The sequence below is a fragment of the Theropithecus gelada genome, chromosome 16 (assembly GCF_003255815.1).
Source record: "Theropithecus gelada isolate Dixy chromosome 16, Tgel_1.0, whole genome shotgun sequence".
Taxonomy (NCBI): domain Eukaryota; kingdom Metazoa; phylum Chordata; class Mammalia; order Primates; family Cercopithecidae; genus Theropithecus; species Theropithecus gelada.
The window spans coordinates 33,536,075-33,563,757 of record NC_037684.1 but is presented as its reverse complement, the minus strand read 5'-3'; the positions used below and the strand labels follow the sequence as shown (position 1 = coordinate 33,563,757).

Genomic DNA, 27,683 nt, shown 5'->3' with positions numbered 1-27,683 from the left:
GGTAGGCGGCAGGACTGGCGCAAATGGGGCGGGGCAGCCGGAAGGAGAACTGCTGCGGGGCTGGCCGGGCGGGTCTGACCCCAGCTGCCCACTCGCCCTTGCGCTGGCCCCCTCCGGCCTCCCGCAGGGATCCCGGGCCAGCCACGAGAGCCTCCGTCCCCTCAAACCGGGCTCCCTCGCCGCCAACTCTAGTAAAGCAGCAGCCTTTCTCCCAGGCGCCCGCTGGTTTGCAGAGGCCTGCTATGAAGAGCTTGTACAAGTAAAGCGTTTGCTGAGCCAAACAGGCTGCGGCGAGCATTGAGCCAACGCGTATCTTTTGCAAACATCTTTATTAATCTCGTATAAAAATAAGGTCCATGGACGGTCCTCGGGGCTGGGGCTTGCGGGGGCGAGGTGCACTTTATAAGTTACAGGCCAGGCTCCTGCTGAGGCTAAGTATGGCTATTTGGAGGGGGCTTTGGGGTGGGTGCTGCAAGCAGCATTTGCCCTCTGTGGCAAGAGGAGGATGCACCAGCCCGTTTGAGGCGGGCCACAGCGGAGGAGGGGCTGCCCGGCCAGCCGAGCTGAGGACCACCTTCCTTGAGCCTCAGCCTGTCCACGGCCCCACACCCTTGCAGAATCCACCTGCAGAAATAGCGGCTACAGCGAGAGGTCGGACGTGACCTGCAGTGGGGGGCCTGGGGGACGCCGGCGGGCACTGCGGCGGCCTGTGTCTGCGCGGATGTAGGGCTGGTTCCGCAGATCTGGCAGCCGAAGGAGACACATTTACCCTTTAGGAGTCTGCCCAGAGCTGGGAGCATGGCTCCAGGGCACAACCATACCCTCCTAAGGACTCAGATTGTGTGCACATGGCAGGGGTACCGTTTATGTATGCCAGACCCGCCCCCGCCCCCAACGGCAAATCACATCCCAGCCATCCACTGGCCCAGGAGAAGGCAGCATGCCTCAGTTCCCCCAAGGGTCCCGGGGGCTGTGGGCAGCGTGGGATCGGAGGCCAGGTCATCTGGGTACCTGAGGGGCTAGAGGGGCATCTCTTCTCCCAGGCTGGCCTCACAGAGGAGCCGGGATGTCCGCTTGCCGGTACGGGCCGTGAAGGGCACCGTCTTGATCACTGAGTGGGGGTGGGGCGGGTGAAGGAGAGTAGAGAAAGGAAAAAGGAAAGAAAAACAGAAAAGGTAGCAAGAAGCAGTGTGGCAGCCAGTCCGCCAGAGGGTAGGGGATTGGGTCAGAAGACAGCATAGAAGGATAGGCTGAGAATAAGACCAAGGCCTGGCCAAGCCCTTACCTGTGATGATGTCTTCAATGGCCCCGTCACGGTCGCTCTCATAAATGAGTGGCTCCTTCTGCTGCTTCCGTTTCAGCTCAGAGATTAGGTCCATCTGTGCCCGCCGGGCCTTTGGCGGTGACTAGGGGGAATTTATAGCTCCAGCTCCAGGAGGCCTCCCCACCACCAAAACCCTGGAATATCTGCCTGGTCCCCCACAGCAAGGACAGCTGGCTTGAGCAGAAAGAACCCTTTCGCATCCCAGGCTCCTGGGGCAGGGTCCGTCTGTAACAGTGAGGGTGTGGGGGTGACACCAGAGGGTGATGAGATGCCATGCATCCCTGCGGCCCAGTACCAAGCCCAGGAGCAGCGGCCTACCTTGTGTGCTGGGGGCTCCCCTTTGCCCAGGGTATCAACGCCTGCCTCCTGGGCAGCGGCTTCTTTTTTCCACTGTGCCACCTCCTGCTCAGCTTTCTGCAGGCCAAGGCAGTCTCCATGAGGGTGGCCCTCCCTACTGCCCTACCCACCCCCTAAACAGAAGCAGTCCCACCCCTCCGCTGCCCAGTGGAAAGGCTTCAGTGCCCTACAGGGTTCCCAGCCTGCCCCAGTCCCGAATACCTTGTAGGCCTTAACGAAGCGGCTAAAGAGGGAGAAGAACAGGCCTGGGGATGTGGTCTTGGGGTTCTCTCCGAAGTATTCCACCACGGACTCAAAGGCCTCCTGCGGGCACAGCCTGTCAGCCCCCCAGCTTAGACCTCTCACAGCCTGTGCCCCCCAGGACACTGGCCACCTGATCTCAGCTTCTCCCAGGCAGGGTGGCCCCTCGTTCCTGCTGCATCCCCCCAAGGGGTCCCAGCTACAGCCACACCCCTCCAGGCTGGGCTACCTAGTGCTCCTACATCCCCCACCTCCAGGTGAGGCCAGCCCTGGCACACCTGAGCCGTCTTGCTGTCTGCTAGCAGCTTGTCCATGGTGGGCGAGTTGGCCCTCAGGAACTCCTTGAGCACCACGCAGTCATCCTGCCGCACAAACTCCCTCTGTGTCAACTCTAGGCCTCGCTGCAGGGAGCGCACGTCTGCCAGGACACTGTCCAGGGACACTGGGCCAGGGATGGGGCAGTATCAGGTCAGTGAATCGGAGAGGCAGTCCTCCCACCAATTATATCCTGTGGCCACCTAGCTTTCTCCCAACCTACCCCAGCCCACGGCCCCTCCCCGCACCCAAGGACCTATATACCCCCTACCTGAGCCTGCCTTGTCCAGGAAGTGCAGGTCGCTGTGGAAGCCTGTGAGTTGCGGGTACTTCTCAGCAATGACCTTCACCAGGTAGTGCAGCAGCGTCTGCTTGCGGTCAGTCGACTTCATCTCCAACAGCTGCACAAGGACCTGTTGTAAGCCACAGGCCACTAGCCAGTCCCCAGCCCCAGCCCCCAAGCCAGGGTCCCCTCCTCACCGCATCCAGGCTCTGGAGCCTGAAGCCATAAGCTGCGCCACGCTTGCTACTGTTCATGTAGTTGCCAAAGGCCAGGACGATCTGGGAGAGGCAGGGGAAAGGCTCAGCAGAATGCCAGGGCTGAGGACACTGCTTAAATATATTGCACAAGGAGGAGAAGAGGTGGCAAGGAGCAGGCCCCACACACTCAGCCCCTACTGTACTCCTGCACAGGCCCCTCAGATTCACAGCGCATGTACGTGTGTACACACAGGTCTCACACATGTGCAGAGTTAACACCATGGGCACACCCAATTTTGTCCTCTGCTAGTCCAACCCAAAACTTGTTGCCAGCATCCCCTCCTAGGCTGTGTGGTCACTGCCTTTCCACCAGCCATTTCTACTGGTTCCTGGGCCCTCCACTGAGCAGGTGACATTGCTCACAGATCAACGCTAAAGGGGACTGAGCCCTCCAGCAGGGTCCCAGGTGAGCTGCTACAGACACGGCTGCTGTACCCCTTCCCATTCACCACCCCCCTTAGATCTGTCCTTCTCAGCATGTACATGAGAAGTGGGAACGTTATCTTTGTTGCATTGCAGGTGGGCAGGGCCTGGGTCTCCCCCTCACACTATCCAGAACAGGCAAGGGTGGGCCCCACCTCCTGGCCCCTCACCTCCAGGATCTGGCGGAGTTTGTCAGAGGACTTGATGGACATTGAGGCTGCAATGATGGCATTCAGTTGCTAGGGGTAGGATGGGGGAGGTAAGATAAGTTGGGGCCTCCTCCATCTGGAGGCTCAAGTACTCCCAGATTCCCTGCTGCAGCCCAGGCTGGGAGGTGCCTTCTGCCCATCCCCACCCAAGCCACACCGCCCTGCCCGCTCCGCCCACACCGGCATGAGCAGCTGGGCTGTGTCTGGGAAGTTGCCCAGGAAGGTGAGTGTGGTCATGCGCTCCGGCAGGCGCGGGATGCGGCTGAAGTGTAGCATGAAGCAGTCCTCCTCCGACAGCTCCTCCATCGGCCGCTGCTCCCGCTCAAAGCGGGCGATGAGGCTGCGCTCATACTCTGTGGGCAGGAAGCGCATCAGCAGCTCCAGGAAGTCCAGGCCCAGAGCCTGCAGGTCGTACCTGTGGGAGGGAGGAGAGGGGAGAGTGGGCATCATCCATACCCACCAGTCCCTGGGAGCAGGGCCACCCCTGCCTTGATTGAATAAATGAATTTCAGTATTTTCTATTTGCCAACAGCTTCAGAGAGCAAGAGGTAGGAATCCAGAGAAACTGGGAACCGGAGAGCCGGGGTCCCCATCATACATCAGTGGAAGACGCCCAGCTGTAAATCCCATAGCCTGGGTGCTCACAGCTAGGCAAAGAGGCAGGGAGGAAGTGGGACATCCTAATTTAGGCATGGACTCAGTTTTCTCCACCTGAAAATGGGGACAAGGTTCCTGGACCAGGTTGGTATGAAGCTTGATGAAAGAGTTCACCATTGAGGCTCTTTTACTAGGATCTGCCTGACAACCCCAGCCTAGCAGAGGGGCCAGACTGCCCACAAGTCCGGGGCAGGGACACTCACGCCTCAATGGCTTGGCAGATGCGCTCGGCCCCCAGGTTGCCCTTCCGCAGGGTGATGGCCAAGTTCTTGGCCCGGTTTGCCTCAATGAGTGTTGCCTTGCTGGGGGCCTTCTGGGCTGCCTTACTCTTGAGAGTGCTGAGGTCCAGGCTGGGGCCTTGGGACTTGGTCTTGAACTGTTCCTCAAAGTCACTCATGTCCAGCTCCTGAGGGTACACGGTGAGGAGGTGGGGCTGGGTGGGGCGGGGTCTGGCACTCTCCTGGCTGAGCACAGTGCTAGAGCCACCCATCTGGCCCTGACCAGGCCACCAGCAAAGAACCAGTAACCCAGCCTGACCACAGGCCCTGATGGGAGGCACAGGGGAAGCCCAGGGAGCCTGGAGGAGGAGGGCCGCCTAACAGGGGGCACCCAGACTTGGGGCCAGGACAGCTAAAGGAAGAGCTGAACTGGCCAGTGGTAAAAAGGAGAAAGGAAAGGACATTCCAGCGGAGGGAACAGAATGGAACAATGGCAACAATGGCCTACAGGCAAGAGAACACATCCTTTTGGAAAACTGGAAGTGGAATCAGGAGGGCTGAAGCCTTGGCTGCCTGTGGGAAAGTGGGAGGAAAGAGGCCTGGAGGCAGAAGGAGTGGGATGGGGGGGATGCACCCCTCTGCAGGGATGGAGGGGAAGGCGTTTGGGAAGGCAGGATTCTGCCTGTTAGAGGTATGGGTCCAGTCTGGCTTAATGCCCATCCCTGGGCCTCCCCCAGCTCATCTGTGAAATGACTTGGAGAAAACGACTACCCCCAGTGCCCAGCCTGATCCAGGCAACTCCCCTCTTACTCCAGTGCCCATATGCGGAGCCAGGCAGGGCCACTCACCTGCAGCACCTTCTCATCATTGAGCTCTGTGAAGACGGTGCCAGTGATCTGGCTGGGTTTCAGTGCCACCCAGTTCAAGAGGGGCATTCGGAACTTGGTCTGGATGGGCTTCTTGGCCTTCACTCCTGGGACGGGCGGGGGTTTGGGAGGAGTGGTGAGCACTGTGGGTACTGGAGGGAACCTGGGCCCAGGGAGGGCTGATGGGCCAGCCAGGAGGCAGCAGGAGCCCCTAGGCAGAAGACTCTGGAGGACACTGAGGCCCAGGTCCCTCCCTCCATCTCCCCCAAGCCCCGGGCCCAAGGTGGTCCACTCCACTTACCTGGGCCCAATTCTAAGTCGCGTCTTCCTAAGGCATCAGGAGGACCTCCCGGAGGCGGCGGCGGCGGAGGCACCGGCCCGTCAGTGCCCGGAGGTGGTGGCGGTGGCGGGGGTGGGGGCGGAAGGTCTCCGGGCAGCGGCGGCGCCGGCGGGGGCTCCAGGCTGCCAGGGAGAGGCGGGGCCTGTGGGGGCGCCGAGGGCGGGGCTTCCTGCGGGGAGGGGAGGCCGGGCAGTGGGGGCGGCGGCGGCGGCGGCGCTGCTCCGGGAGCCGGCTCCGCTGCAGGTGCGAGATCTGAGCCAGCGAGGGCGGGGCGGGGGGAGGCGCGAGTCAGCTCCTTGGCCTGGGTGGGGTCCTCTCCGCCTCCCCGCTCTACGCATGCGCTCCTACCTGAGCCGAGCCTACAATCCAAACCTCCCTCGCCCAACTCTGCCCGCCACAGATGCCCCTGGGCTCCCCTCCAGACCATGCCCCGCATCCCCGCCAGCCTGAAGCTCCTGCGCACCTGGGCTGGGGGAGCCGGTCAGCACCCCCGGAGTCGGAGCATCACCGCCGCTTGGAGTTGCCACAGCGACGGGGAGGATCTCGATGGAGACAGCATCCCCCGGCCCCCGCAGGATACGGATTAACCCCTTCTCCTCCAGCTCCTCCACCTTCAGCTCCAAGGCCGAGGGCCGCGTCGGGGCAGCGGGAGGTGCTTTCTCAGGCTCGGGGGGACGCCTGGAGGCGCCCATGGCGGTCGATTCGCTGAAGCGCTCCTGCGAACCCCACGGGAGGGGTCAGTGCCCACCAGCAGGCTCCTTGGCACCAAATCCCCATCCTCTTCCCGGGGTGGAGGGAGATGTCAAGCCTAGAAGCCGAAGCTGGCCTGTTCTTGGGTGCCCGGCCCACCACCCGCCCCAGCCTCACCCGCAGGGTCTCCAACTCCTTGCGCGCCTGGCTTAGCTGTTTTTCCAGTTCTGCAATCTTGGCCATGGATTCGTTCTCCGCGTCCCGAAGCCGCTCTGTCAGCTGTAGCACCGGCACATGGTGAGCCCCGACCCGCAGCCCGGCACTGGCACCGCCGGTGAGGGGGCGGCATCAGGCATGCCTGCCTAGAAGACTGGGGGAGGCTCCCAGATCCGCTCAGCCAGGTGCCAAGGGTGGGCCGAGCCTGGCACTCGAACCCAAGCAAATAAGGAGAGGAAACCAAGGTACCAGTGATGCGGGAGGTGGAGGGAGAGGAGGAGACTGAGCTGGGAGGGGCCCCAGGCACCCAGTTCAGTTCATCTGGGGACTGAGCCTGGGTAGAGGAGGGGCCTGTCAGTGAGGGCACTCACCCACACTCATTGAGAAAGACACCCAACAGATTCAGGCTTTGGATTCAGGCCAGGCTCTGGGGCCAGGCAGGCAGCACGTCCAATGCACAACTAGAACACTGCTGCCCAGTGCCCATGCCTGCGTGTGCCCTGTGGGCCTCTGATGTGCCAGGCTGGGGTCAGGACCCACTCTCACCAGCGCCACCTGCTCCTGCAGTTCCTCCATGTGCTCCAGCACAGCGTTCTTGGTCTCTGTGTCCTCCAGTAGCGCCCCCACATCAAAAACATTGTCCAGGTACGCCTGGATCTGCACCTGCAGCTTGTCACTCTCGGTAAGCCGAAGCCTCTGTCCCCCAGATGGAAGGAGCAGGGTGAGGCCTGGTGTGCGTGTGGAGGGAGTCTTTCCAAACCCCCCACCACCACTGCCACCCAGAGGAAGGGGCCTGAGCCCTAGCCCACTTTTTCTTTATTTTTTAAGATATAATTCACATATCATAAAATCCATTTTAAAGTATACAATTCAGTCATTCTTAGTATAGCCACAAGGTTGTGCAACCATCACCATTATCTAATTCCAGAACATTGTCATCAGCCCAAAAAGAAACCCCACAGGCGTCAGCAGTAACTTGCCATTCTCTCCTCCCCCAGTCCCTGGCAACCACTAATCTACTTTCCATCTTTATGGATTTACCCATTCTGGACATTTCATATGAAGCAATCATAGAAAGCCAGGCGAGGTGGCTCACACCTGTAATCCCAGCACTGTGGGAGGCTGAGGCAGGCGGATCACCTAAGGTCAGGAGTTCAAGACAAACCTGGCCAACATGGTGAAACCCCTGTCTCTACCAAAAATACAAAAATTAACCAGGTATGGTGGCAGGTGCCTGTAATCCCAGCTACTCGGGAGACTGGAAAAATCACTTGAACCTGGGAGGTGGAGATTGCAGTGAGCCAAGATCGTGTCACTGCACTCTAGCCTGGGCGACAGAGCAAGACTCCGTCTCAAAAAAAAAAAAAAGAAGCAGCAATCATAGAGTGTGTGACCTTTTGTGTCTGGCTTCTTTCACCTAGCATGTTTGCAAGGCTAACCCATGTTGTAGCATGTGTCAACACTTCATTCCTTCTTGTAGCTGAATAATATTCCATTGTATGGATAGACCCCCCGCCAGTCTGCTCTCTACTTTTTCTTAATCCTGGCTTTCAAAAATCCAACCCCGAAAGCCCCGCTCCTCCAGGAAACCTCCTAAAAGAAGCAGAGAAGGAGCTGCAGCTTCTCTGCTCAGGCTGGGCCAGGAAGCACCAAGCTGCTCTGCCCACCTTCCCCAGGGCAAGGAACTTCTCCATGTCCTGGGCCCATCCAGCATGAGCCAACTCCTGCTTCCACCCTGTATCTCTGGATTCCCCATTACGTCCTGGAGTCAGAGCACCTGTCTGAGGCTGGTGCTCCCAGAGCCAGACCCTGGGCCACCTTGACCTATTCTGGTGCCTGTAAAAATAATTCCACAGACTGGGGGCCTGGTATGTGCCAGGCACTGGTCTATGCATTTAGAGTCAAGATTATCTTCTATGATTCTCCTATTTGACAGATGGCAAAACTGATACTCAGAGAGAGGAAGAGACCTATCCAAGGTCACATGGCAGGAAATGGCAGGGCCAGGATTTAAACCCAGGTCTGCCTGACCCCAGCACCTGTGCCGCTAACCACTCAGCCATACTCTGCAGTGGGCAGGCAGTTAAGTCTGGGGGGCAGTACAGGGCTTACCTCCAAGTACAGGTCCAGGCCCAAGTGGGTGAACTCATATTGCAGGAAGACACGGAAGTTCATGTTCTCCACCGAGTGTACCACAATGTTGATGAACTGCATGCAGGCCACCTGGGAGCCAGAGACATGGGCAGATCTATGATCCTCTAGGTGGCGTTGCTCAGTGCCTTCCACCTCCACTTACCCCAAGCCTCCCTCCTTCTCCACAGTTCTCACTCCACTAACTCCCAGCCTTGGCCTGCCCAACATTTCACCTCCATGTTCCCTCAATCCAGCCCCCTGCCAACATCCACCCTTCCCCTACTGACCGCTCAGTCTTTATGCTTTGCTGGGGCAGAGCCCATTGCCCAGCACCCAGGACCCTAGCTGCTCCGTGCACCCAAGAGGGCCTGGCCCAGGCCTCAGGCTGCTGGGCTCCTCAGCTCACCATGAAGTCGATGTTGCTGTCCTCATTCCGGAAATATTCCATCAGCTTTTCAAAGCGGTGCTGCTCCCCACACACCTGGGTAAAGGGAATGGCTCTCACTGAGGCCCAGTGACACACGTCCTAAGCTACCTTCTGGCTGCCACACCTGTTCCAGTTAATTCAACAGGCTCCTTTCCAGTTAATTCGAAGTTGAGCCACGTCACTCTTCTGCTCAAAACCTCCACTCTCTCTCAATCTCCCACTCCCCCTCACTTTTTCCACTCCAGCCACACTGGCATCCTGGCACATTCCCACCCCAGGGCCTTTGCACTTACTGTTCCAACTCCCTGGACAGCCCTCACTTCCACACCAAGTACCTTGCTTCCTTCACAGCTTTGCTCAAATCTCACTTCTCAGTGAGGCCTTCCCTGACCACCCTGCAGCCAGGGTGCTGGGATTGCAGACATGAGCCACCACACCTGGCCTCTCTTTATTTTTTATTTTTTTATTTTCATAGAGATGGGGTTTCAGTATGTTGTCCCCCTCCCTCTGCAACATTGCTGGCTTTTTTCTCACAGCATTTATCATTTCCTAACATACTATGTAATTTATATCGTTTCTGTCCTTTCCTGTCTGGTTTCCTTTGTTCACTGATGTGCCCCAGGTGCCCTGTTCCTCACACATACTAGGCACTCAATAAATATTCATTAAACGAATGAATGAATGAAGATATGTTCTGCATCTTATGCATCCCCACACATCTACTTCTTGCAAGCCTGTTAGCCAGAGTCCACAACTCCTGAAGGTATGAACCAAGGCTAGTTTGAATCTGGCAAGGCTGAGTCAGAGGTTCAGCAGGTCCCTGTAGTCGTCCCTGCCCCCACCCAGGTGGTGCCTTTACCTGACCCTGCACCTTCCATTCAGAACTTCCCCATCCCAGATTGTTAAGCCAGTGATGTGGCTCAACTTCAACTTTTGGGCGTTCCCCAAATGCCCACCCAGTGTCCCCAGCTGCCTCCACCAAAGGCCACAGCTGCCAACAACAAGACTCCAAGCAACACCATAGGGGGAAGTGCATGTTTGGGTGAGGGACTCCGGTACCTCCTTGAAGTTGTCAAAGGCTGCAAGGATGATGTCATGTCCTCCCCGCACCAAGCACACGGCCGCCAGCAGCTCCAGCACCAGAGCCTTGGTTCTAGAGAGAGAAGGGGCAGGTTGTCCCTTAAGAACAGGCAGGACCCGCAGCAAGGGTGGGCACAGGCCTGGCTAGGAGGAGCATAGCGGGTGCGGAATGAGCCTCTGAGACCTGGAGGACAGAGTAAGCAAGGGGCTAAGTAGGAGAAGATTCTAGATATGGGAAAGGTTTGGGGCCTGGACCTCACCTGGGGTTCTTGTTGTTGAGGCTCAGAGCAATCTCATTGACACAGGCTGGGTGGTTCATGACAAGGCTGAAGCCAGACTGGGGAGAGAGGAGAAGTCAGTGTCTCCAGGAAGGGACCCCAGGACTTCAGGCACCCCAGCAGAGTCAGTGCCACGCCACACTGATCTTTAACTGCCCTCGAGTTTAGGAAGTTCTTCATATCCAACTGCAACTTCTTCTGTGGCCACCAAAACCTGGCCTTGTTTCTCTCTCTCTCTTTTTTTTTTTTTACAAGATGGAGTTTCCCTCTGTCACCCAGGCTGGAGTGCAGTGGTGCCATCTCAGCTCACCACAACCTCTGCCTCCCAGGTTCAAGTGATTCTCCTGCCTCAGCTTCCCATGTAGGTGGGATTACAGGCACCTGCCACACCCCCAGCTAATTTTTTTTGTATTTCTTTCAGTAGAGACGGGGTTTCGCCATATTGGCCAGGCTGTTCTCAAACTCCTGACCTCAGGTGATCTGCCCGCCTTGGCCTCCCGAAGTGCTGGGATTACAGACATGAGCCACCACACCTGGCCTCTCTTTATTTATTTTTTATTTTTTTATTTTCATAGAGATGGGGTTTCGGTATGTTGCCCAGGCTGATCTCGAATTCCTGGGTTCAAGCAATCCTCCCGCTTTGGCCTCCCAAAGTGCTGGGATTACAGACATGAGCCACTGCACCTGGCCTCTTTTTAAAATACCTTTGTGTTTCCAAAAGCCAGCATCACACACCTTGGACACCGTGAAGCTGTCTTAAAGGCTGGCTAAGTAAAGGAGGGCCCGGCTTCACCCATCAGACCTTCAAATGAATTGACCTGAGACTGTTCTCCCCTGGCCCTCTGTCCAGCCCTTCTTGGTAGGTGTGCCCTGTCCCTACGTGAGGCTCCTTCATGTCCCAGCCATGGGCAGGGGTACTCAGAGAACCTGACAGAGGCAGCAAAAACATGGGCTTCCCCTCAAGACGCATCAGCCTTAAAAGTCCGAGCCAACAGCCCAGATGCACAAGTTCCCCAGCACAGCACAGGGTAAAGGGACAGTGGATCCCAGAGCCTTGGCAGCTTGTGTAGCCCCCAGTGAGGACAGGCTGGGCTCTCTAGTCCCCCAGTCCCACACCCCCCGGCTGACCTGGTAGTTCATGATGGCACGCAGGCACATAATGCAGACGTGGACGTCGTCCTTCTGGCTAACGATGCGGGAATTCCGCAGGGCCTTCCTGCTGTGGGCGGGGGTCAGCCTGCGTGGGGTGTGGAGGAGGCAGCAGGGGTCAGAGTGAGCCCCAGCTTCCTGTTCCCCCACCATTCAGATGGCCTCTGGGGTAAGAGGAGGTACATATGGAACCTGACGGCACCACATCCCGTCTACCCAACCAAAGAGGCTGGCTGAAGGGAGGCAGGCTTCCTCAGTCCTTAGACCTGGGGTCTGGCATGCTTGGAGGATGGGGGACACGGAAGCTAGACCTGGAGTCTGGCATGCTTGGAGGATGGGGGTCACGGAAGCTAGACCTGGGGTCTGGCATGCTTGGAGGATGGGGGTCACGGGAAGCAAAGACACTTCCCAGGGGCTTGGTAGGGGGAGAGCCTACAGAAGGAAGAAACATGGGAAGGATCACCACAAGGTGGCGCTCATGGCCACTTGGGCTCATCTTCCAATGTGAGAGGCGGATCTGAATTCACGCCGTCAGGGTTCAGGAGCATCCCAGCTCACCATTTACTAGACGAGTCACTTAATCTCCCTGTCCCTCACTTTCCTCGCTTCTAGAATAGGAATGCTAATAATAGTAGCTTCCTGTCAGAGTTGTTGGGACTATGAAATGGGCTTAGAACAGTGCCTGGCACATAGTAAGTGCTATATGACTGTACTCCCTTATTCTTCGCCAACAAATGTGTGATGTTTTCATTGTTGCAGAACTGCCGACCCGGACTTCCACATGTCAGTCTCCCTGACGATTCTATCACATTCCCAGTAACAGCGGGAGGCCCTGCCTTCACCCGCTTCTGCCACATCACCCTTTCCCGTCATTGTGCTAATATGTCAGAGTTTTTGTTCATGCTGTTCCTTCTGCCTGGAATGCCCTTCCCTGTTCCCATGGCTGCCTATAAAGCCTGTATCTGTCTGTGAGACATAGTGCCAGTGTCACCTTTTCTGGGAAGCCTTCCTGATGCCCCAAGTGGCGGCCACCTCCCTTCTCAGGGCTCCCAGGCACAATTCCATGACAGCCTGTCACACTAAATTGTCCCCCACTTAGACTGTGGGTCACTGAGGGCAGAGTGACCTGTCTCCTGGGCACCTGCCACACATCTCATACATACTAAGTGCTAAAAAATAAATGTTTGTTGAATGCATAATTGCATGAATGGACAAATAACATATTGTGAAAGTTTGAGGCTTAATATGCAATCAACCCCCTAGACCCAAAGTAGGAAGCTGGGGATCCACAAGATGCTCTAGGGTCAATCTACTGCCTGCTTCCTGCCTCCCAGCAAGATGCCCATGTTAGGATGGAGGGACCCAGCCACAGTACTGAACCCAGGGACATCAGCTGAATACCTCATCCTACCCCGCCACCACCCTGGGAAGGAGTCAGCCAGGCATGCACCTGCCCCTAGGTGGCTACGTACCGGGGAGAAGGGGGACACCTGGAGGCCGCATGGGAGAAAACAGGGGATTAGATGCATACAAGAGGGGTCCCACCAACCCAGAAGCTCCCTTCTTATCCCAGACCCATCCAGACTCCAACTTCTAGGTGCCCACCCCTGATGGCTTCTTTTTTCTTTTTCTTTCCTTTTTTTTTTTTTTTTTTTTTTTTTTTTAGACAGGGTCTCACTCCGTCACCCAGGCTGGAGTGCAGTGACGCGATCTCGGCTCACTGCGTCATTCATCCCCTGGGCTTCAGCGATTCTCCCACCTCAGCCTCCTGAGTAGCTGGGATTACAGGCGTGCGCCACCACACCCGGCTAATTTTTGTATTTTAGTAGAGATGGGGTTTCATCATGTTGGCTAGGCTGGTCTCAAACTCCTGTCCTCAAATGAACTGCCCACCTCAGCCTCCCAAAGTGCTGGGATTATAGGCATGAGCCACGGCACCCAGCCCCACCCCTGATGGCTTCTTAACATACTGGTGCCCCAAACTCTGTATGAGTCCCTTACTCTGACCCCTAATGCTTGGCTACCCCTCTCACCAACCCCAAGGGCCCTGGGTGGGCTGGCTAGATGCAGCAGTGTGGGGCTGAATTCTCTGTTCTCCCACGACCCCACCTTGTGGCCCACATACTTGATGGTCAGGTGGCGGCTTTTGGGCACAGAGGAGGGCGGAGCCTTGCTGAGGTCTTCCACCGACTGCTCCAGGGGCTTGTTTTTCTCTGAGTTGGAAGCCCCGTTGTCTGTGCTCTCCATGTCATACCTGGGGACAGGATGCAATGGGGCTGGAGGCCGACACTGCAAGGACCACTTAAGAGGGGGCAGAAGAAACGCAAGGAGAGACAGACCTGCAGGTGAGACTAAGGAGCAGGAGGAGGAGGCTGTGTTCTTGGCACTGTGCTGAACATTGTGGTGGAAGAGAGGCCACCCCTCCCTGTCAGGGAAAGGCTTCTGGAAGGGGCATCGCTCAAGGCCAAATGCAGGGTTCCAGGGTAGACTCGGGCTGCCCGGCTTGGAACTGGCCAGGGGAGTGGGTGAGACGCAGGGAGACGGGGGTCAAAGCTCTGAGGAGTGGCATGAGGCCTAGGGGCAGGAGGCTTACGTGACAGAGCACTGGGCAAAGGCCAGGTACTCGAGGAGCACATCCAGGCCGCGGTTCTCTTCGTTGAGGAACTCCTGCACCCACCTGTGGGCACAGGGCTCCCTGAGCTCCAGCGAGGAAGGAGGTCCTGCCCCCGACGGGCACAGAACAGGGACAGCAAGGGCCCCTGGCGTGCCCTTTCAACCCCCAAAGACCCAATGATACCAGGGGATTCTGGGAGACTTAGGTGGGTCCCACAGCCCAGCCATGCCTCAAGGTGCCAGTCGGAGCATGGGCAGGAGAGGGAGGGGAAGCTGTCCTGGACACCCCCAGGAGGTGGTCCACAAGCACAGCCCTGTGTGGGGGGCAAGGGGAGTAGGAAGGGGAAGCTCCAGGGGCTGCCTGCAAGCAGAGCCTTCCTAGTCCCAGAGAGGAAGATCTGAGCCCTCACTCACCCAATGTGGTTTGTCCTCAGGGAGGTCTCCAGCTCCCGAAGCACCTGGGTGGACTCCTGAACTCGCCTCTTAAACTGGGGACGGAGAAGAGGGAAGGCTGGTGGGTGGATCCCAGCCTCCCACAGGCCCACCAAGTCCTGAGGCAGCAGGCAGCAGCGCCCACCCTCCTCCGACTGGCACAAGTGGCCTTTCATGCTCAGCCTCCCCCACCACCTCCACACACCTGCCTAGCAGAATAAGAACTCACAGGCTGCGTGTGCTCCCCCATACACAGACACACAGGGTACACACACCCCTGATACATGCACACACTCAAAGAGGCAGGGTGTGTGTGCACACACACACACTACATGAACATCCGTATACATGCACTCTAAATACAAACATAGGATGTCCACACATCCCTACATGGACACACACACATTCTCTCTCTCTCCTGTAGACGGACTCAAGGGTGCACACACACACACATCCATAAGTGGACAAAATACACACATAGTATACACACACACCTACGTATGGACATATGGGCTGCACATATGTATACACACAGTATAAGTACACAAAATGTGTCCCTGTAAGCACACACAGGATGCACAGGGGAATGTCTAAAGGGCACGCCCAGGGCACTCTTAGTCTCCTATAAATACACAGACACACACGAACACACACACACATACTCATACATGCACTCACACATGCACATAGAAAAGTCTGTACACACAGTTACTCCAGCTGTCCAGAGCTTGGAAAAGGTGGGGGAAAGGGACAGAGAAAAGAGGGGAGACATGTACCCCCAGGTTGGACATCCAATCAGCTGCTACCTTTCGGCTGACCCCACCAGTATCCACATAACTCTTCAGCTTCTGGATGTAGGCTGCAGGGGGGTTCTTGACTTGAAACCGCTCCTGGGGAGATGGAATGGGGTGTACAGAAAACCAACCAGAGCTACCCCAGGGCAAATGACCAGTTCTCGTCCCAATGTTCCATTCTCAGCTCTGATCTGAGGTCCCAGGCTTGCTTAAGACGCCTCTGAAATACCAAAGGTATAAACCCAAACAGTCCACCAAGCCACTTTCTTTGCTTTTATGTTATCTTTCTCTTTTCTTGCCCTGTGGTCCAGGCTGGAGTGCTGTGGCACCATCATAGTTCACTGCAGCCTCCTACTCCCCAGCTCAAGCGATCCTCCTACCTCAGCCTCCCAGGTAGCTGAGACTACAGGTGTGCACCACCATGCCCAGCTAGCATCGGGCCACTTTAAAGACCCCCAGCCTAGGCCTAGTCTGCCCTTCCCGGATGGCCTCCCAGGCCACAGCCCTGACACAGCTTTGGGGTGGACTATGCAGGGTTAGTCCTGCGTTGGCAGGACCCTGTGTGCTCCTCTCCTGTGCTCAGCGATGCAATTCCTAACTCCCCCACCCCACTGCAGGCTCCAGCGGCCACTGACACAAAAGAGGCAGGGACCACAGCAAAGACCCCCTCCCCAGAGGGGCCCCCACCCTTCCAACCCAAACCCCTCAGATTCACCAAGCCACCCCTCAGACTTTCACTTCTTCCAGCCCTTTGAGCCCCCAGCCTCTGAGATGCCAGGCCGTGCTGCTCCGAGGGGACCCCTATCACAGCCCCAGAGCCTCCAGGGGCAGCTCCCCACCCTCTTCCCACTGCCCAGCCCTTACCCCTGGACTGCTGCCCAGCCAGCCCAGGCCATCTGCTTCATTAGCAGGAGGCGAAGGCCCAGCCTTGGCTCCCAGGGGAGGCTCTCAGCTCCCTCCCCACCCCCAGCCTCTGCAGCTCCCTCCTTCACAGGATCCCTGCAGTAGCCGAGCCCCACCCAGCCTGGCGCTGGGAGAGGGTCTGCCCATGGCTGACCACAGCCCTTGAAGCTGGAGAGGCGGGGGCAGCTGAGTGACCTGTGAGCCCAGGCGCCTGGACGGAGCACCAAAGCAGGGGTCCAAAGTGGCTGGCCTTGGGGAGTTGCTGGTGGACTGCAGCTCCTCTGGACCCAAGGTAAAAGGGCAGGAATTCCCGCCCCTTCCCCCCTCCCTCCCATGGGGTCAGGTGAAGATGTCCAACCCCAGGGTTGCCCTCTCCCTTCCCCAGTCCAGAGAGGTTTCTCAGGAAGCTCAGAAGGAGGACAGTGACAGTGACAAGGCCCCAGCTGCCCCGGCCAGTGCCCCTGAACCAGCCCTGCCAGCTCCTCTGAAGCTGACCCGGCCCTGCTCATGACTCACAAGTTCTTTTGGGGAGTTCAAGAGAAGGGGATTCGGGAGTCCTGCAGACCCCAGTACCCTCCCCCGTGTGCTACATTGGCCACTGAGCAGAGTCTTGGTCCTATGGGCAGTATGGCGGTGCCCCTCTCCCCATAGCCCCAGCCTGGTCAGGGCTGGGTGCTGACAGTGGGAGGGAAGGGGTGGCTGGGCAGTGCTGGCACCTACCTGATCACAGATGAGCTCCCACTTCTTCTCGTTGTCATACTGGCTCAGCAGCTGGACTTTGTCCGGGGGCAAGTTCATGCAGTTCTGGGGAGAGGGAGGACAAAGTAAGACCCCTGAGCCTGGGGCCCCAACAAGTGGGGAGAGGAGAATGGGCATTTGGGGGAACCCACTTGGCTCCCCAGGAGGTACATCACCCCCCGAATCCTCTGACCCTAGGAGATAAGTAGTGTTATCCAAAGAGAAAGCCAAAGCCAAGAGAGACAGAGCACCTTTCCCGGGGCACACCAGCTAGAAGGGACAGCAGGATTTGAATTTGAGTCTGCCTGCGCTGTGTCACCCCCCACACCGCCTCCCTGGCCTGCCTGGTGTGGAGACAGGTGTGTGGGTTGTCAGCCTACCTCTCTGGGGACCTGAGACACTTCTGGGCTCCAGTTTCCCTGTTGGGGCATCAGCTCTTCCCCTATTCTGGTGGGAAACTAACAGGGGAGCCATCACCAGTCAGGCCGAAGTGTGGCCTATTGCCAGTGTCCCACCTCCACGTGCCACCAGATCCCACGTGTGTACAGACCAGGCCTAGGGCACCAGTGCCTCACGAATGCCAGAAACCCTCCTGCAAGGAGGGTGGACAGCAGCCTTCTCCTCATCCCTCTCCAGCCCCTCCCATCTCGGGGAGAAAGCTGAGAAAGGAGGGAGAGGGCTGGGGGAGCTGACGGCAGCCATGTCAGCAGGCAGGGAGTTCCAGATCACAGCTTCAGGGGTGGGGAGATTTGGGGGGAAGGTCACTCCACCACAGCACTGGGGAGAAGAGTCAATGCCCTGGGTCTGTGGTGTGGGCCGCCCAGCTGGGACTCCCCCAGGAGCTGAGAAAGGTCAACAGAGCTCCGCGTGGGTCCTCCTCCTCCCCTGGCCACAGATGACAAGGGTGTGGTGCCTCTGCCACCACAGAGCAGGTTACAGCCAGCCCCGGGCTGCAGAATCAACCAGGTGTCAATAGCACCAGGGGCCTTCTGGACCCCCGGACTTGGCTTGTCTCCCTGACAGACCCAAAAGATGAGGCCAGTTCCCTTCAATTTAGTAAACCCCAGGTTATTGAGAGCCTTCTATATGTCTAGCCCAAACAGACAATTCCTGCCCTCAAGGAGCTCTGAGTTGAATAAGGGTCTCCATCGGGGATGTGGGAGCCCCCGAGGGCTCCTGTTGCCAGCCATGGTGGTTCACGCTCCACACCCTCAGTCATGTGGCTCTGAGGAGAGGCCACAGCTGGAGCACTCAGAGAGCCACACCCACCTGAGGCTCCCCAGCCAGCTTCCTCTCCAGGGTGCCAGGCCTCGTTCTGGGGATCCAGCCAGACCTTACCCCCAAAATCACTGTCTCGGGTCAGGCCCAGACAACAGGAAGCTGGGTGCGCTCAGCCTCCATTGCTTAAGCTTTCCGGCCAGGCCCCACTGGAGAGGTGAAACTGCCCCTCCACCAGGCCCCCCGCCCCCAGCGGCTGGAGGGGTGGGAGTACGTCATCCTCTCCCCCATTGCGAAAGTGAGCCTGGATTGAGGAAACCACCGCTGTCTCATCGGCCGCCCTCCCCGCCGCCCTCCAAGGGCCAGGACAGCTCCAGCTACCACAGGGGCAGGGTTGGGGGGGGGGCGGGCAGGGGGAGATCGCCCAGGAGTACCAAGGAGGCGGGGTCATTCTCTGTCTCTCTGTCTCTGTCCATCTGTCTGTCTCTCTCTCTGATCCGTCTTGCTGATGATCTCTCTCTGTCACCCCCACCCCACAGGGACAAATGGTGAGGCAGGGCCAAGGTGGGAGCAAGGTGGAAGAAAGGGACAAAAAGGGGAGACAGGGCCAGCAGTGCCAGGGAAACTGGAGCCATGGCGGGCACAAAAGACGGAGATGGCGGCCAGGGAGTGAGGGGACGGAGCCCAGCACGGAGTCACAGAGGGGACAGCCGCTTCCCCACATGAATCCTCCCAGGCCCTCACCCACCCAGGGACTTTTTTGGTTCTGGAATGGCCCCAGCAGCACTTCTAGAGGCAGTAACTAGTCATAATGACATCCCCAACAGTCAGGTAGCCAGCTCCGCCAGAATGCCTACTGTGCAAGGCACTGCTCCGAGCCCTGCGTGCCGACGACCGCCTTCCACCCTCACTGCCATGGCTGGCACCGTTAACATTCCCATCTCACAGGTGCAGGCACAGATTAGTTTAGTGACCTGCCCAAGGTTATGAAGCCAGTAAGAGTAGAGCTGGGCTGGCTTTGAGCCTGGAGCTGACTCTGAGCCAACACCCGGGTCCACTCCCCCAGGAGAGCCCCCTGGTTGTTACTGTGGAGGGGAAGCCTCTGCTGGGGCCTGGAGCACCTGTCTGAACAGTGGTGGAGGGCAGGGCGCCCATGCCCCTTCCCCACCTGGGCCTTCTCAGGCCCCCAGGCCCACATGCCAGCCTGCCAGACGGGCTAAATTTAGCCTCAGAAATCAAAAATAGCTCTGACAGCGCCGAACACTAATTAGCAGCTGCTCCTCAGCTGTGGCTGTGCCCACCGAGGAGCTGGGCACTCCAGGGAGTAGGAGAGGGGCCATCAGATGCCACTCACTCGGGGTGGGGTGAGGCCATCCTGAAAACAGGAACAGACCCCCAGACCAGGGCCTTCAGCAAGCAGCTGGGATGGGGGCTGGGGGACACACGGAGAGTTGGCTAACAGTGCTCAAGTAGGAGGGGAGGGGCTGGCAGTCCAGGTGGGCAGGATACCTGCCTCCTGAGAGGGGTGGGGAGGGACAGCGATGAGCTGCCACATGGAGGACCCGAAGCTGGCTTCCAAAGACCCAGGCTCTGGGCCCAGCTAGCCCTACAGCTTCTTTGCCCCTTTGGACCTCAGCTTCCTCCTCCATCAAATGGGCGCACTCCCTCCCCGGAGCCTCACGCTCAAGGAGCTCCTGGAACACTCAGTGAGAAGCTGAGTTTGGATTTAACAAAGCTCTTCAGTGGTCTAACAATATGAAGAAGCACTTCACAGAGGCAGGAGTGGTGGAGGGGCAGGGGTCCATGGAAGACTCCAGGGTGGGGGATGGTAGAGTGAGCAGAAGTTTGTGAAAACATCCGGAAACACGGGCTTGTCTCCAAGGCTTTGGCCAAACCTTAACTAGCCTTCAGGCTACTTTCCCTGCTGCCTTTAGTGCTTTGGGTCAGATGAGGAAAGAGACAGGATTCATCTTTTAGGGTTGGCCGAGAAAAGGAACTGATTCCCCATATCTTTCTATTAGAATGTGTGGGGACCATTCTTCTCCCTCCCTGCCCTGGGTGTGAGAGGGGACCCCCAGCATCTGCTCACCTAAGGCCAGCCCCCAAAAGACCCTGCTAAGAGCCCTTCCCCCACCTCCCCCACACCAGTGCTGACTTCTGAGACAGTGTCCCAGGAGGCTGAAGGGGCTGCGTCCACATCTGGATGCAGCCACACCCTAGGGTTTCACTTTCAGTTTGAGTGGAGCCTATGTCCCAATCCACCTGCCCATCTCTCCCTATGGCCTAGCCCTTCAAGCCCTAGGGTACCCCTGAACTTGGACATCAATCCCATCTCAGGCCAGCCCCACAGGCGTTCCTCAGCCCGATGGGCCCAGAAGCTGAGCCTGTCCCCCAGCCCCCACTCCCCCGTCCATCTCCCTGCCACCTGCCCACCTCTATATGGTCTCAGCCTTAGTTGTAGTGCTCTCAGCGCATCTCCAAACACAATTGATTTTACCCACTTGTTTGAACTTTGGCATATAGATTTTCTGGAGCTCTTATAAGCAATTCCAGGCTTACAGGAGAGCTATGAGGAGACCTAGCCCTAGGATCAGGTGCTGAGGACCCAAAGAGCTAACAGTTTCTCCCATCAGAGTTCAAGGGTCCCCACAGCTGGGAAAAGGGCAAGCAGGGTGGAAGCCACTACCTATGTCATCCGGGCTGGTAGGAGAAAAACAACACCGACAATAGTAACAGTAACAAATGTTCCCCAGACACTTTTCTTCAACTCAGAATTAATCTCTCAATCCCCAAACATTCCGTGCTAAGTGCCGTTCTAAGCGCTTTACATCAAAACTCATTTAAACCTCAACAAGCCTACAAAATAGATACTGTTATAATCCCTATCTCACAAATGGGAAACTGAGGCTCGAGGAGGTTAAGGTGCTTGCCCAGGGTGGCCTTGGTGGCAAGCTAGCAAGGAAGACCCAGCTTCCTCCAAAGAAGGAGCACCCGGGGAATGGGAAATGTGGGTCCTGGCCCCCAGGGGTCTTCTGCAGACAGCCTGGCCCACGTCCCCCATCTGAGGAACCAGGAACAGCCAGCCCCACTTCCTGCCACCCAGCGCCCCACGCTTCCTGTTGTTGCCCACACCGAGCTCTTACTCACTGGGGAACCCCCCCCAGCACACCCTCTCTCAGGGGGAAGTGGAGGCCTCCCCTCCCCCTCCCATGTACACACTGCTACCGTTAGCACCACCGCTGCCCCACCCTCCAGGAGAGGTGGGCCCTCCCTCTGGCGGTTTCCGGCCACCAGGCAGTTTTCGGTCTGGGCCCCACTGCTGGTGACCTGCATAACGGTGGGGAGGTTGCCTGGCCCTCACTAGCTAAGGATCTGGGGCTCCTGGGGAGTGCACAGCAACCTTGGGTGCTCTTGGTAGTGGAGGTGGAGGGAGGGGAGAGGCAGGGTCTGGGCTCCCTCCGCTGAATGGGCCCTGAGATGAAGAAGACCAGATCAGCTCCAGCTTTATCCCCTTCCTCACAGTGGAGGGCGGCTACTGAGCATCTGCTCTGTGCCAGACACTGTGCGAAGTCCTCTACTTCACCCTCTCGACAATCCTAGGAGGCCAGCAGATGCCATTGTTATTCTCTTTTTACAGATGAGGAAAACTACAGCTCAGAGAGGTTAAGTAACTTGTCCATAGTCATGCAGGTAATGAAAAAAATGAATCTCAGCCCCCAAACATCATGACCCCAAAGCTCAGGAAACGCCCCTGCCTTTCCCATAAGTAACCCTCGCCCACTCAAAGGCCACCCAAGCCACCTTCCAGGGCTCTGTGTTCCCAGGAAAAAGGCAGAGATGGCCCCGAGAGCACCTGCTCCTGCCCATCTCACCCAGTTCTCTGCCTGTCAGCCCCAGATGTCACTGTGAGTCATGCCCACCACATCCGTGGCTTTCCAGGGTTAATGTGCGCCAGCCCTGCCTGCTGGGATTGTCACCCCTCTCCTCTGCCTAGCCCAACATCAGACCACATGGCCGCAGCCCCCCTGACATCCTCTGCCCTGCAAATGGGAGGCATAAGGCCTGAGCGACCCCATGGCTCTGTGTCCCCACACTTCATCTGCCCCGTCCCGGAGGTGGGAGTGGCCAGGGGGCCAGTGCCTCAGTTGCAGTCCCTCCTGCCCTTTACTGCCAGCCCGAGAAGGGAAGAGCCCCAGCTGCAAGCAGGACTCCAGGCCCAAACCCAACATGGGGCCATCCTGACCTGCCCACACAGCCTGGCCAGGCACCCCGGCCCCTGGGCACAAGCTAAACACCCATCAGGCAAATGCCTCTCCACTGCTACTGTGCCAGCATGGCTCTTGGCCTCATGCACAACACCCCTGACACCTTCCCTTGATCCCTCTGCCCCAAGGTTATGGGATTCTCCCTGCCCGGCAGATCAGGGATGTCCCAGGCCCAGGTGTAAGCGTGGCTCTTCTGGCATGCCTGGAAAGGTCGCCTTGTCATCCCCGTCCCTGACCCTGCATGCCTCCCAGGGGAAGGCATGAAAGGGCTGGAAGACACCCAGCCTTGGGCATGGGCGTGGGAGAGGCGAGAGCTTGGCGCCCCGCCGGCTGGTGTTCCCACCATCGCAGCAGGCCGGTGGGGCTGGGCAGCCATTGCTCCTCTGCTGTTGCTAAGGCAGCAGCCGGAAACCCTGGCTCAACCTGCTCTTTCTCTCCACCCCCATTTTAAGCAGGGGGCACCCCTTTCTTTCACAGCTTTCTTGGAAAGGTAGCCCCCCACCACCCACCCTTGCATGGGAGAAGGGCTCCCTGCACCTCCTGTCTGGCTGTAAGTGGGGACATCCCTCACCCACAAGAGAGGTCCCACAGCCAGGAGAGGAAGGAGAGTTTAGGGTCTCAGGATCCTACGCCCCACTAGGGACAAAATGGGAAGGAAGAGGTTCCCTGGGGCTGCTGGACCAAATCCCTGAGGGCAGGACTGTGCTTCTCCCATGGAGAGTGGGGACCACTGATGGCAGTGGGCCCACCCCTCAGCAATCTAAGGTTCTTCTCCTCTTAGACACTGACCAAGGACAGGACTCAGCTCTGGCCATGGTGGTTAGGGTGGGGGTTCAGATAGTGACCCACTCTGAGATACCCACTGCCAGACCTGAGGGTTGAACCAGCTCTTTAGCCCTGGGCAGCCTCAGGCAGAGGTCAAGGCTGTTACCCTGGGGCAAGCCTCATGCCCCTGCTGGTGGGGAATGAGAGGAACCAGGGTCTTAGCCAAGTGTCCTTAGATTGGGTTTAACCTGCCCACACAGGATAAAAGACAGGCTGAGCCACCTCAGGAAGAAGGTATAAACACACTGGGGTTCCTGGGCACCCAGTAGGGGGTAAGCCCTGGTGGGTGCTGCTACCCTAAATTTCTGCTAGTCACCTCCACTTTCTCCACCAGCACACCCTCTCTGGCCCACCTGTGGGTGTCCCCCCTCCACATCCCGGTACTCAGGGACTCCCAGTGGCATTTAGTGTCAGACTCTGCCAATCAGTTACAGCCACAAATCCAAGCAGGGCAAACAAGTCTTACATACACATCAGAACCTCACCATTTGACTTGTGGATTTTCCCCTGGTCTGAATTATTCACAGGGCTCCTCCCCATCAGCGTGCTAAACAGAAGATTGGGGTCAGGACCTCACCCCAAGAGGTCCATAGACACACACTTGGGGGAAAGAGAGACCCATGTCCCTCCAACCAGGTTGGCAGGGGTCCAAGGACCCACCACCAACACAGGCTCCCCAGATGGCCCCCAGAGACTGTGTCTCCTCATTCTCCCCCTCCCCCATCTGCTCAGCTCAGCTTTGTGAAGTCCTGTCCTTGGGGAGCGGGGAGCAGGGCAGGTGGAGAGATGGAGAAGTCAGGCACCCGCCTGGTATGAAGCGTCCCTCAGTGTCCCTGCCCTCCTCTAATTAAGCAAGGTGTCTTCACAAGGATGGATCCCTCACCACCCCATAGCTCCTCCAAACTCCCCCCAGCCTTCTCTAGGGAGGAGAGAGAAGCCAACATTTTCAAGAACTGTTAGGAGGCGACCCTTTGGGGCCAAGCGGAGGATCTAGACAGCCTAATGACTGGCCAGGAGAGGGGAAATGATGTCAAGGAGATGGAGGGCTACCAACTGAGCCAGCACCCTCTGCGGCCTGTGCCTCCGTTGAACCCCCACCCTCAGACCTGCAGGGCTGTCTGCACAGACTGGGAAATGCATCTGGGAGAAGGCACAGCCTCATTTGCCTGTCACCCAGCGTCCAGCAAGGGAAGGCTGACAGCAGGCAGGCCACCAGGCAATGAGTTAGAGGAGGGAGCCAGGGCCAGGGCATGGGGGTGGGGGGTGGGGGGAGGGAGGGTGAGCCGCTCTTCCCCTCCCTACTTCTGCCTCATGCAGGGTCTTGGGGACCCCTGAGTCTGCTCTGGAACCCCCACCCCACTGAACATGTTGACTGTTTCCAGGCTCGGCCTGAGCTGACGGTTCCCTCCCCAGAGGCCTATTCACCAGCGCCCCCCCTCCAATTCCCCAGGTAGGCGACGGTGGGGAGTGGTTCCAGATTTTGCTCCACCCCTCGCCCGGGCGACCCACCCGTCCTGACCCTACCCTCACTCATCTTACTCCCTTCAGTGGCTTGGAAGGGATGCCCCAAGATAAGAGCCACAGGCACCCTGGCTCTGACATATGGCGGGGGAGAAACACAGATAGCTCCGGGCCGTGAGCCGATAACCCGACTCCCCGCAGCCCAGGCGTCCAACAAATCAGGACCCAACACCTCCAGCAGGTCTCCCGATCCCGGGAGGTTGTAACCTTTCATCTTTGACCCCAGACACAGAAAAGCAGATGCCCCAGACCGGCGCCCGGGCGCTGGGCCTGCGTGCAGTGGGGAAGGGGGCGAACCGGGACCCCTGTGCGTGCCCCGCTCCCAACTTCCTCACAGGACATACTTGTTTAGACCTTTAAACCCAGCTGGGGTGGAGGTGTCTTAAGGAGGGAGATCGGGCGATTACTGAAGAAAGTTTTGGGGGGACAGTGCTAAGTCACTCTGAAAAAAAGGCCACTGTCGCTCCCACCCCCTGGAGGGGGCAGCAGCCGGACCGGGGATCTCCAAGCAGCACCTGAGTCCCCGGGGGCGGGGACGCGCGCCCAGCCCCTGCCGCCCCCCGGCCGCGCCCGACGCGCCTCCGGGTCGCACTCACCAGGGCGCGGTTGAACCTCTCCTCCAGCTCTCCGGCCGCGGGCATCGGCTGCTTAGGAGGCGCGGGCTGCTTCGGGGGCGGCGCGGCGGGGCCGGCGGGCTGCTCGGTGCTGCCGGCCGCGTTGCCCATGGTGGTCCCCACCCAGCCGGCCAGGCGCCTCCAGCCTCGGAAATCCAGCTTTCCGGGGGACGGGGACAAGGCTCCCGGCCCAGGCGGGGGCGAGGGGGCAGCGGCTGGCGGCGGCGGCGGGGGTCTCGGCGGCGGGGGGCGCTCGGCTCAGCGGCGCGCAGGGGCCGGGGCGCGGCGTCCCATCGGGGCGGCCCCGTCCGAGGGACCGGGCGGCGAGCTGCAGGGTTGGGGGAGGAAGTCAGGCTGCAGGCCGCCAGGGCCAGAGGGCTGGGCCGGGGGCAGGAAGCTGCGGCGCTGGCTCCCCCCTCGGCGATTTTCGAACTTCTGCTGTCGCTCCCCGTGCGCGCAAACCGCAGTTCGCCGCCGCCGCCGCGCACCCAGCCCCAGGGGGGCGGGCTGGAGGGAGGGGGCGAGCGCCGGGCGCCGGCCCGGGGACCCCCGCAGCCATGGCGGGCGGGGAGGGGGCTGCCCAGCCGCTTCACCTGCTGCAGAGGGGGCGGCCGGCGCCGCTTCACCTGCCGGAGCGGGAGGCCACCGAGGCGAGGCCGAGGCGGCGGCGCGCTCGGCTGCGCCTCCGGGTCCTAGAACCGCATTCTCCCGCTCGCCTGGAGCGAGGGATTGGCCGGGTCTGGGTGAAAGGGGTCACGGCCTGGGGATCCGAGGGGCACATCTTCTCCGCACCGAGGATCTCAGCGACTGCGAGCACGGCTCGGAGACCCATGGTGGTGCAGCGTTGGCGCACCAGGGCTGCGTCCCCCTCTCGGGTCCCCGACTGAGAAGGTGGGAACCCCCTTCCAGGCCCCCCACCTTTTATTTCTCTCCTCCCCTGCTTAGCCCAGAGACGAGCTGAGGACCAGGGGGAGCCATCTCCAAACAGGAACTCCTAAACAGGGTGGGGGGCGCGGACGCAGGCCAGTGGAGACCCCCGCCACCTGTCCCACCTCTACCAACCTTGCGCCTGTGCAGGGCACCCCTACAGGTTTTAGAATGCGGGCACCTATGGAATAGGGCAGGTTGCGAGAAGCTGGGCCAGCCAAGGTGGTCCCAAGGAGGATTGGGGGGTTGCGGAAAGGAGGATGAGAGCCAGCCGCAAGACTGGAAAAGGAGCGGGCACCGCAGAGGAGGGAAAAAGAATCTTGACACTGTCCCCGCCAGGGATCTAGGCTGGCCTCTCACCTTGGAGAATAACAATCTCTGATGTCAGCTAATTACAGAAATACTTCCAGAGCTCTTTCATTCATCCTGACAATGGCCAGAGAAGGTAGGTATTGATAGCCTTATTTTAGAGATGGGGAAACTGAGGCTGAGAGTAGGTAAGTGAGCTGTCCAAGGGCACTCAACTAACAAAGGACAGAAGCAAGCCTCCTCACTGTCTACCTCCAAAACCTAAACTGGCTTGGAGTTGCTGTCCTGGCCCTTCACTGCCCATCTCATGTAGGATGGGAGAGTATGGAGGAGCAACCTAAGGGCTGGGGTCCCATCTATAGCCTGAATTTGAGACTTTCAGTTACTCCTCTCATTCCCCATTTAATTTGTGGGGATCCCCAACTGGCCCCTCCCTACACTTCCAGGGCACTGAGGAGGGAGGGCTGGATGAAGGAGCCCTGGATTATCTCTAGGCCAGGTCAGGAGCCATTAGTGTCCCCTCCCCTGACAGCATCCTCCTCCTTCTGCCCTCACATTCAGAGCCACTGAGACTTTAAGTAAGAGATGGAAAGTTGACATCTAATCTGGAGGAAGACCCTGGAAGGAGCCAGCCCCTTCCCCCAGGCTGACCTGGTTTAAGCCTTTCTGCTGCCAAGGTCACCAGCACCCCAGATGGGTGAGAGATGTGATCACTGGTTTCGTGGCCTGACCAGGGACCTCCAAGGTGAGTCAAAGCAGGCTTCTCCTTGGGCATGCAGGGAAAATGACCCATTCCCTGAACACTGCCATATTCTCCCTCCCAGACAGACCAGAACCTTGCCCTTGGGTCCTTGCCCTTGAGATTAGCTAGGACCTCTTCCTCTTCTTCTCTCCTTCTTTCTTCTCTCTTCTTTTTCTTCTTCTTGTCTCTATAAGATAACTGTTGTGGAAGATTTTTTTTCTTTTAAGATGGAGTCTCTTGCTGTCTCCCAGGCTGGAGTGCAGTGGCTCAGTCTCAGCTCACTGCAACCTCCACCTCACAGGTCCAAGCAATTATCCTGC

At 58.5% G+C, this 27,683-nt stretch overlaps 1 protein-coding gene across 2 annotated transcripts; it reads right to left on the bottom strand.

Moving 5' to 3' along the window:
• Window positions 1–312: 312 nt before the first annotated feature.
• FMNL1 (formin like 1) lies at window positions 313–27,475 on the bottom strand. 2 transcript variants are annotated; one of them, XM_025363124.1, is made up of 27 exons: window positions 25,368–27,475; window positions 16,925–17,008; window positions 15,284–15,397; window positions 14,490–14,563; window positions 14,056–14,139; window positions 13,588–13,716; window positions 11,442–11,550; window positions 10,296–10,372; window positions 10,015–10,108; window positions 8,935–9,009; window positions 8,508–8,618; window positions 6,942–7,091; window positions 6,357–6,458; window positions 5,953–6,205; window positions 5,451–5,741; window positions 5,132–5,256; window positions 4,269–4,471; window positions 3,589–3,823; window positions 3,370–3,438; window positions 2,717–2,797; window positions 2,508–2,637; window positions 2,200–2,363; window positions 1,883–1,984; window positions 1,643–1,738; window positions 1,286–1,406; window positions 1,012–1,111; window positions 315–743 (listed from the first exon to the last, which is right to left on the bottom strand). In XM_025363124.1, exons 1-26 carry the CDS (start codon window positions 25,494–25,496, stop codon window positions 1,020–1,022), a joined length of 3,294 nt encoding a protein of 1,097 aa, XP_025218909.1. In that variant the 5' UTR covers window positions 25,497–27,475; the 3' UTR covers window positions 315–743; window positions 1,012–1,019. The 2 variants fall into 2 exon arrangements, with proteins under 2 accessions (XP_025218910.1, XP_025218909.1); XM_025363125.1 differs by lacking the exon at window positions 1,012–1,111 and having other exon boundaries at window positions 313–743; window positions 15,314–15,397.
• Between the last annotated feature and the right edge of the window lie 208 nt (window positions 27,476–27,683).

Excerpts from the sequence above, each read along its gene's own strand:
- FMNL1 (XM_025363124.1), bottom strand. The coding sequence starts at position 25,496 with ATGGGCAACGCGGCCGGCAGCACCGAGCAGCCCGCCGGCCCCGCCGCG. Across the intron at positions 9,010-10,014 it reads CCTTTGACAACTTCAAGGAG|GTGTGTGGGGAGCAGCACCG; the intron begins GTACCGGAGTCC and ends CCCTTTACCCAG. Across the intron at positions 2,364-2,507 it reads CCTGGACAAGGCAGGCTCAG|TGTCCCTGGACAGTGTCCTG; the intron begins GTAGGGGGTATA and ends TCCCTGGCCCAG.